Here is a 9,180-nt window from a genome sequence, read left to right as displayed (position 1 = left end):
TCGGGCAAAATATTTTGTAGGCAACTATGGCTTGGGCAGTTCAAAAAATCAGCCAGGTGAGAGCGGGATCTTTTTTTTGTAGTGTAATGAACTGATTTCTACTATGATAAGTCGATGATGGGTGGGGCCGTTGAGGTCTAGCGTGGACACCGGAACGGTCGACACGTTCGCGCCGACACAATTTCAGCCCAAATTTGGGCCACAAATGGGTCAACACGAATAGGTTGGTCTATTTGCGTGGAGCTGGGTTGGGGTTTTGTTCCTCGCATATCCACCTGCACACAAACGATAACTTCGATCCGTTTTACATCGAGTCGCTGAAGATGCCCCTAAAGCAAGGAAAAGACTGGTTAAAAATTTCCTTCCTAGTTTTTTGGCCGATACGTCCAAATGCACCTATTATGAATGTATGTTATACGAATTTTAAAATGTAGAAAAGTTCTGAAAAAAAATCATGGGTGTATGTAGACATGCTATGCTCGCACACAAAATTTTGTGGAAAAAAAAGGACAAAATAATGTGTCATGAGAAGCTATTTTGGAGCACCGAAAATTATCTTTTTTACAGAAGTCAAAGAAAAATGTCATTTTTTCACGAGCACCTATCTTTTTTCCTGATTTTTTAATATTTTAAAATATGTTTTTTTAGGCAGTGGGTGCATCTACACCTACAAGCCAACAAAATATTTCCACTTTCCAAGATTCTATAATTTTTGTGAACTTTCAGTATTGGGTATGTCCAATCATTTTTGCACAGATCTTGATGCTAAAGAAAGCTAGCCACGATGATCCTTTTACTCCGACTATAAATTCCAACATAACCATTCCGTTAGAATCTACAGTTAGACTAAAAGGATACAAAACCATCTAAAAGAATGATGTAGTACTGAGCTCATGATCGTATGCAGTCCCTTTTCTTATCTAGTTATCTTTCTTATAGATGAAAAGGCCGGAGCGCTCTGTTAAATAAAATATGCTGAAACAAAAAAAAGGGGCCATTTTGTTCAAATATATGCTGCTACGATGACAGATGTGGTGGGGATCAGAGCTAAATACATAAAAATTACTGAATATGTGCAGTTCTGTTAGCTGAAGCAGCAACCTACTGAAACATCCATGCATAAATTTATGAACATCGGAGGTAACTACTCACCAAAAAATTGTAGATTTGGATCAGGCAAGAAACTTAATTACAAAGATCTGATCAACCTAGATTGAAACTATTAGCAAGATTCATCACTGATTATTAGTGATCGAGTAACAAATGATAAAAAACGAAGGGAAAAAAAGGTCTCAACTCACTAGGTAGCACCTAAAGATATATATTTTTAGAATGACCTAAAGATATATGTTTTCCACAGGACAATTGATTATGTCAAGTTTGATTACACAGGACAGTATCTCTAAAGCAGACAAGCCCCTCTAAGATGCCGAGAATTGCCTGAAATAAGAAAAGCACATTCCAGTGCACTGAAGCCTTCTACATCACCAACAATTAAGACACAGCTCCTGATGTTGCCAAACACCCAGATAGAGAAGGCACACACAGCAGAAGCCAAGCAACACAACACCTAGAAGACAGGAGGCAACGGCTACCGAAGTACTGAAGGTGGCAAGGGAAGACTTGCAGGGGAGCCAATCAGCCAAATAAGGGGGTCATGGAACATTCATAAAAAGCTCATGCTGTTTCCAAACTAAGGTGATGCAGAATCTGAACAGCATTTGTTAGAGAAATCACTCGTACCATTCAAATATGGCTCGGGCACTTTTATCCTAAAAACCGAGTAATGGTGATTTAAACTCTTCTCCCTATGCAATCTGTAGACGCTGCCCAGCGCTCCAGCATTTGGATTAGGGAAAGCATAGAAGATGCGCTTGAATCTTTGATGTACAAGTGACATAGCACACCTACAGGTAAACAAGCATGTCAGTACACCAAACAGTAATCAACGACCAGAACTGTCATACTCTCACAATAGTGAACCTACATCGTGCATGGTTCCCAAACAAGATAGATGTCAAATCCTGTGCAAAGATAAGGCATGTTTCTTCTAGACAAGTCACTCCAGCATTCTTGATGAGCAGATTGTTCTTTATCCTGATGTTCAGTTTGAACTTCTTAGAAACAAACATTATTTTCAGTCTACTATTACAGCAGCTAATGTCCACAGGTTATGAAAGCTAAGTGGCAACAATAGAAGGCAAGATCCGTTTCGAAAAAGAAAAAAAACAATAGAGGCAAGATAAGTAACAAGTCTCGCTTTTGCAACAACCTTTGGCCAGTTTACTGGTGGATTATCAGAACAAACCTGCATATCACCTTTTAATTTTAGTTTGGTTGTTGACGAAGTTGAAGTATGGAATAACATTTTATCCCTCTCGGCAGCATTTTCAATAGCAACTATGGCAGCATGTCTCAGAGGATGCCACAGAAAACCACCTTCAGAAGGCAATCTCTTCTGCTCTGAAGACCTTTGTTTCGTCCATCCCCACAAGTTTATACAGGAGACCTCCATCTTCAAGTCATTGCGAACATGTGAGCTTGACAGCAAAAACTTCCTATCATTATCCTCAGTTGTTTCAGCTAAGGTGGAGGCACCATCTGATTCCACTCTGACACATGTATTCCTTTTTAGAGAAGCATCATGCTGGTGTATTTGATCTGCAGCCTTCGAAATAATTTGCATACTTGATGGATCAACAATAATGGCCGCGTTGCCCACCTGGAAATGCAGAAGTTAACCCCAAATGTTCTATACTGAAGAACTAGCAAGCTAATGATGCAAATAAGAAAATAAGAGAACATGCTATCCTTGCCAACGTTAATAGAGTAAACTGCATTATGCACCAGGTATGAGGTCACTTTGCATCAGGGTTGGAGAAACTTCTCACTTAACACCAAGAACAATATTAAGAAAATAATAATGGGAATCAGTACGACACTTTCGCAATAAAAAAATAGTGCAAAACCAATAGTGGCCACCTCTGATAATTGGATAGCAGTCCTCATGCAATCAAATATTGATGGTAATTCCTCATCTTTAAACCCAGATGCACCATCGATGCTGCAAGATTAACAGAAAAGTGCATCAGAAATGCCACATACAAGTTACAACATGGCATTTACTATATTTTTAAGTTGCAAGTCAAACTGCGTCCAAAGCAACAATCTACATTAGCAAAATCAATTTTCCATTCGACGCCGGAAACATTTCAGTGCAGTTAACCACATCGGCGGTTAAATTCTCACCACAACACAACGTAAACCAGTCCCCGACACTTTTTCTTTATTTTTATCTCCCTCCCGCCATGCTTGGAATGGCCGCAGAGGAGATATTGTTGGAACTTCAAAGGGTATGGCGGCTAGCACTACCACTATGGTCTGCTGCCACCCACCCTCGTCTGCTGCACTGTACAAGGTGCGGGATGCATGCTCCATATCTGGTTGTTGGTGCCTGATTTTTCTTCCCCCAAAAATAGTGAGAAGCCCCTTTCTGTTTCAACAGGACGTCTTAATGTTTATATTTTGAGCTTTTGTCAATTTTGGTTGAAAGTTATAACCGAATTTAGTCGAAGTTCCAAAAAAAATTGAAAGTTCCTCAAATCTAGCTGAGAGCTTTACTTTTTGGGTTGAAAGATTTCTGACTTTCAGTGGAATGCTATCCAAATTTTGGTTGAAAGTTCCTCAGATCTAGTTGAAAGGTTTGGAGTTTTGGTTGACAGATTTCAGAAATATTAGAGGGAAGTATCTAAGTTAGTAGGAAGATTGTGGCTTAATTTTCAGTTCAAAGTCTGGATGGGTTCCAACCTTGGGTTGGCTGTTGGAATAGGCTGCGCCATGGCTAACTGCAAGCTTGCCTCCCAAGTGAAGTCATGTCAATGTAATCTCACTCGGCCAGATATTAACGGAAGGAAATAGTATAATTAGTCATCTGATATAAGGGTCATAATGCAGGAGACATGGTATCAGTGAAATATATGTGTTTTTACTGCAACCCTAATAGGGAACAAGTACAACTTTTTGGAAGACAATCAAAATATGAAGTAGCAACATAGAGGATCCAGATATTCTTGCACAACCTTGTTTAAGTAATAGTGCACTGAAAAAACAGACCCTGAGGTTCATCTCTCATAACTTCAACTGTGGCCTTTGTGACGTACAACTATTAGATCCCAAATCAGAATTATTTGTTAACACTATCTATGCTAAGAAGAACATTTGTGATACTGCAAATTATATCTTGCAAAATTATGATTCAATTAGTCAAATAAGTAGCAATGATACTGTCAACTAACACTCCTATTTTTTGCCTAATAGACTTTCCCTTGAACAGAGTAACAAATGTTTGAATCTCTTTCTAGGCTGGGGACAGCCTTATTTGACAAGGCCGGCTGTTCAGTACTCGTACATAAGGATATCATTGCTAAGCACCCTAAAGTTTCAAGCCTATTTGGTTCACCATTCACCATGACAGACTATATTTGGCTTATATGCTGATTAAGGATGGTGGTGTTCCACACTACACAAATGGTTTGGCCTAGCAGAGCTAGCCCATTTGTTCAAAGCAACCAAGTATACAGGACAGGAGTAACCAGCAGCAGTAAAATTAATAGAACGTCGGAAATATGATACATTATCAGAACATACTCATGCGGGGGATGATAAGAAGTTGGCCAAAGTTTGCACTGTTCCTCCCAGTCCTCTTTCGACATAGCAGGACAACTGGCAACCTGCGGAAAACTTTGCCAATATTAAATATCAACATATGACAGCCTTTCACCTCTAAACCCAATCAGTTGATCCTATTTTTATACATCAGAGTGATAACTATTTAGTTACACAGCTTTATCTAGTAACATTACGATCCACCTTTTTTCCAAATCAAAATAAATTTACTTAAGTATTTAACTTAACCAATGCTCCCGATATCAGTGAATTATTCACGACAAAATGCACCACTTTTGGATTGTCAACAAGTCAGACACAGAAAACTTGGTTGTAGTTGCTGCGGAGATCAAACCTGAAACTACATTTCCATCCATGAAAAAATGTATGAAGAGTTTCAGAATGAATAGTAAGAACTAGCTGGTGGCCTAATGTTGCCATTTTTATGTGCTTATTTTATGACCTGAAAATTCGTCCCCATGCCCGACAAAAGGAATAAATAGGAGTTAAGCTCCCCAAGGATAATGGGGGGACTTACTTTGGCAATAAAAGGTATCAACTGGTAAGTCTCTACTACCTTCTGTACATGATCGGGAAACCCATTTTTACAATTTTCAGGCCCAAAGGGAAGGCATAAGATGATCGATAGCTCAGGTTTTTCTGCAAAAGAAAAAAAACAATTACTGGTCAACATGGCATACCCAGTTTTTACTATAGTGAGCTGCTCAGATTTACTTCGCAATTTATACATGATCTTGCTAGCATTTCCAACTCTTAAGGGCTCTGACATGATGCACTTAGCAGTATATATTGAGCTATACAATGACTTCAATGATCATGTGTAATGAAATTAGGAAGTATATGCACTCAAAGCGCAACAGAAAATAATACATAACTAGATAAAAAAATGTATATACTACCACATTCAATACGCCGACGCACCCGCTTAACATGCCGCAGATTCTCTAATGGGCATACCTGATTCAATTGCCTGAAATGTCAGTCACACTAACAAGTCATTGCCTTGAATATTTCCAAAATGATTTTAAAAGTTTGTGCGTGGACAAACAACCAGGGAAGAACCCAGATTAATTTTTAAAAAAAAATTCAGGGCATGCCTTTGATTTCTGATGTGCCCTTTGCAAGTATAAAACAATTACAAAAATAAAGAATAAAATGCAAATAGAATTCAATGTCAGTTCTATGTGGATGAATATTAACTAAACTCAAGAGTTGCAGTTTTGAGTTGTAAGTTTTGAGTTGTAATCTGCTAATCCACAATCCACTTTTATGAAATTATTCTGCCACTTAACAAATTAAATTATTTAACTAACTTATGTTCAATTTGTATCCAAAACTTGTGGTTGAGAAAATGGAACCCAAGAGGGTTATTTAGATGTATTAACCAAATATCAATTGAATTTGAACTCCAGACTTATACCGCAATGAATCAAACAAAAACTACTTTCTACTCATCAGAGTTGGCATTTAATAAAAAAAACATCCGGTAAGAACATGCAGCAATATTGCTCACCTAAAACCTTGTTAATTGCAATTAGAGTGTGATAAACTGTAGCCGAAAATTTACCAGCTGAATAAACAAAAAATTAGAGGAAAATTTTATTACCGGATAAGGGCATTGGCTACATGGGGTTCAATCTTCGCAGCTAGCACATCAACTGGCAACAGAAGGAAAAGGAAAAGAATGAGAAGATCTGAAACTAGAATAGCAATAAAAAGAACTATAGTAATTTAAGGAGATACCTGTAGAATGTTGGAGGGACGTTAGGTTACCAGCAACCTCTGTAAGCTCCCACGCCATGGCGACCAACTTTCAATAGAAACCAAAGTCAAGAAACAAATAAGTCACAGACAGGTTCTTAAATAATCTTAATTTGCAAGTGACGAGAATGGACCAATAAACAAGCATTGAGCAAGAAATTCTAGAAACATATTGATAAGTACGATAAATAGAGAAAGCGACTAATAACCATGGATAATGTGAAGATCAGAGCCAAATAGTTGTGAAGGTGTAGTAGGTGTGGGACTAGAGCAGAAGCATGTGCTGAGTTAACAGCAAAAAAGTATCAATCATGCTCAGGCAAAAGCAAATGTTACCTAATTAATCACGTATGGCTGTATGGGATATTCTTCTCATTATGATTTAAGGATAAACAGGCCTCATAAGTCCTAACTCAGTGTTCAGCTTATCCAAACTCACTGTCAACTCTACGCTGGACTAAAATTTTACAAACTACAGCATCCTAATCCGATTTCACTTATGGCTGGTTCCTACAGTGACAGGCCCATAATTCGATCCCTTGACACATCATGTTAAATTATACATCCGACTTCCAGGCGAGAGATGCCTGATATGAGCTAGCCACAGCGAGCGGTCGATTTTCTCTTTATTTTGATTTACATGAAAGGCCAGCACATGTGCTGAAACAGTGAGCTGTGTGTGCAATGGACCAAAGTATATTACTGGACATCGGTAATTTTTTACATTGTGTTCGAAATCTCCATTACCAACTTTACATTAACTGAAGGAAACAATTTTCCAGAGTTAAAGTGAGAATTTGCAACGTTGGTGCCATTTCGTCTCAGAAGAACAATCTTCCTCGCAAAAAAAATAACAACCTGAAATACTAGGAGCCCCGCATCGGAGGCAAGATATTTGAAGTTCTTACATAAGATAAGAACTCCACTACCACGCAGAGAAACTTTATATATCTGGGTAAAGTAGCAATACGAATGCTCAGCAGGTGGAAACCCTAACTAGGCATCAGCAGATAGAATGAGCCAAGGAGCGCTTACAGCTTACTCTTGAGTGCGCATGGGATTCTTCGTCAGTAGGGGAGGGCGGCGAGCCGATTCGGCCGCCGGCGGTGAACGGACAGGGGCCTCCCGGCGGCTGCGGCTGTGAAATATCCGGCGAGGGAACCAGGAAGCGATACTGGGACTGGGAGGGGCAGAGGCGCAGAGCAAAGGGGACAACAAGGGTGGCCCATCACCGGCCCACTTTCAAGGACCTTCTTGGAATACCCTTTTCCTGTTCTATAAGAAAAAACAGTTTGTTTTCCTTCCACGCTGATCACGTGTTATCTTCAGTCATGTGTCCAGTGTGGCACCGAACACGATCAGACAAGTTTCACTTTACAACAAAGACAAGGTGAGTAAGCGGAGAGAAAAGGGGGTTACCATGTATACATGTAGTAGTAGGATGTTGGATAGTTGTCAGTCAATCAAATTATGCATTTTTATACTTTATATGTCATGGTTCTTAGGGTTGACTTACGAAAAAAATCACTCTATCTCACCCAAGAAGTAACAAAATGTAAAGTATTAAGCCTCTTGGATTTGAGTTCACTTCCCATCCTAACATATTAGCAAGTACTCATCTGCTCTCTCATCCTGTGAAACAAAGAGAGGCGGAAGCTAGGGCAGCCGCCTCCATCTTCCTTATCCTCGCCGTCCACGATCGGGACTCGACAGGTCCCTTCCTCCTCTTCTAGCCGCTCTGGCGGTGTGAGGGGGTGGGGGCCTCGAACCTGCGCTCGACGTTGTACAAGAGTCCCTAAAGCTAAAGCCTTGTCAACCAGCATTGTCGTTATGGTGATTATGGTGGCTTTATGCAGGACAAGAATAAGATATACCCACCTGTTCGTCCACCTTGCTGCCGGCGATCTATATGAGGAGAACCGCTATTTTCATGGCATTCCACATGGATTGCAAACTTGCCATGCAACCGAGCTCCTATGTGCTACTAGCTCACACAATCATAGAGCTTAAATTGACTAATCTGACATATATATGATGGCATGACCTGATTTTTTTTATATATAGAGGAGCTTTGTTTATCTCTTGTTTTGTTGGTTAATTTTTGTACCAACCTTAAGTGATCTGTGAGTTGTAAAACCTGATTTTTTTTATACATGGTACTGGGTTTTATGCAAATAAAGCAAAGTCGTGTGCATCGTATTGATGGTTTTGATGCAGAGGCTAGAGCTAGACTCCCATTTTGAAAAACAAATACAACGGCATGATCGAGGTGCAGCATTGCATGCCTAACAAAGTAAAGCCTAGCAGAATTTGAAGCTATCTCACCAGCTCTTAGTCGATAGTAAAGATAAGATAATTGTTGAGTATTCTTTCAATGCACATGACCTTAAATTATAGATTTTAATTGAATTATATTTTAAGAAAGTAGGATCATACTATTACAGAAATGTTAAATGCTATATTTTTTGATACATATGAATTTCATGTGTATTATATGTAAGTTCATGAAAATAAAATAATTTAAAAGACCACGGTAATGCACGGGTATTCAACTAGTAAATTTGCGTTGTTTAATAATATGTAGAGCGAATATTTGTTGAACTTCGACCACTAATATATAAAATACAACAATATTTGTTGCATCTGAAATTTTCAAAATTAAACCTAGGATAAAAAGTTGTTGTATTTTCAAAATTGGTCTCTGGTTGCAGCATTGGTGCCTTCTCTCAAGCA

At 39.0% G+C, this 9,180-nt stretch overlaps 1 protein-coding gene across 5 annotated transcripts; it reads right to left on the bottom strand.

Moving 5' to 3' along the window:
* Window positions 1-1,305: 1,305 nt before the first annotated feature.
* Window positions 1,306-7,685, bottom strand: LOC127311289 (tRNA-specific adenosine deaminase TAD3). 5 transcript variants are annotated; one of them, XM_051341694.2, is made up of 10 exons: window positions 7,483-7,685; window positions 6,430-6,496; window positions 6,293-6,344; window positions 5,586-5,656; window positions 5,204-5,325; window positions 4,648-4,730; window positions 2,983-3,064; window positions 2,273-2,722; window positions 1,988-2,097; window positions 1,306-1,907 (listed from the first exon to the last, which is right to left on the bottom strand). In XM_051341694.2, exons 2-10 carry the CDS (start codon window positions 6,485-6,487, stop codon window positions 1,694-1,696), a joined length of 1,242 nt encoding a protein of 413 aa, XP_051197654.1. In that variant the 5' UTR covers window positions 6,488-6,496; window positions 7,483-7,685; the 3' UTR covers window positions 1,306-1,693. The 5 variants fall into 5 exon arrangements, with proteins under 5 accessions (XP_051197654.1, XP_051197657.1, XP_051197656.1 ...); XM_051341697.2 differs by having other exon boundaries at window positions 2,309-2,722; XM_051341696.2 differs by having other exon boundaries at window positions 7,490-7,685.
* Between the last annotated feature and the right edge of the window lie 1,495 nt (window positions 7,686-9,180).

The sequence above is a fragment of the Lolium perenne genome, chromosome 7 (genome assembly GCF_019359855.2).
Source record: "Lolium perenne isolate Kyuss_39 chromosome 7, Kyuss_2.0, whole genome shotgun sequence".
Taxonomy (NCBI): Eukaryota; Viridiplantae; Streptophyta; class Magnoliopsida; order Poales; family Poaceae; genus Lolium; species Lolium perenne.
The sequence above is the reverse complement of the archived record's forward strand: the minus strand, read 5'-3'. Positions and strand labels throughout refer to the sequence as shown.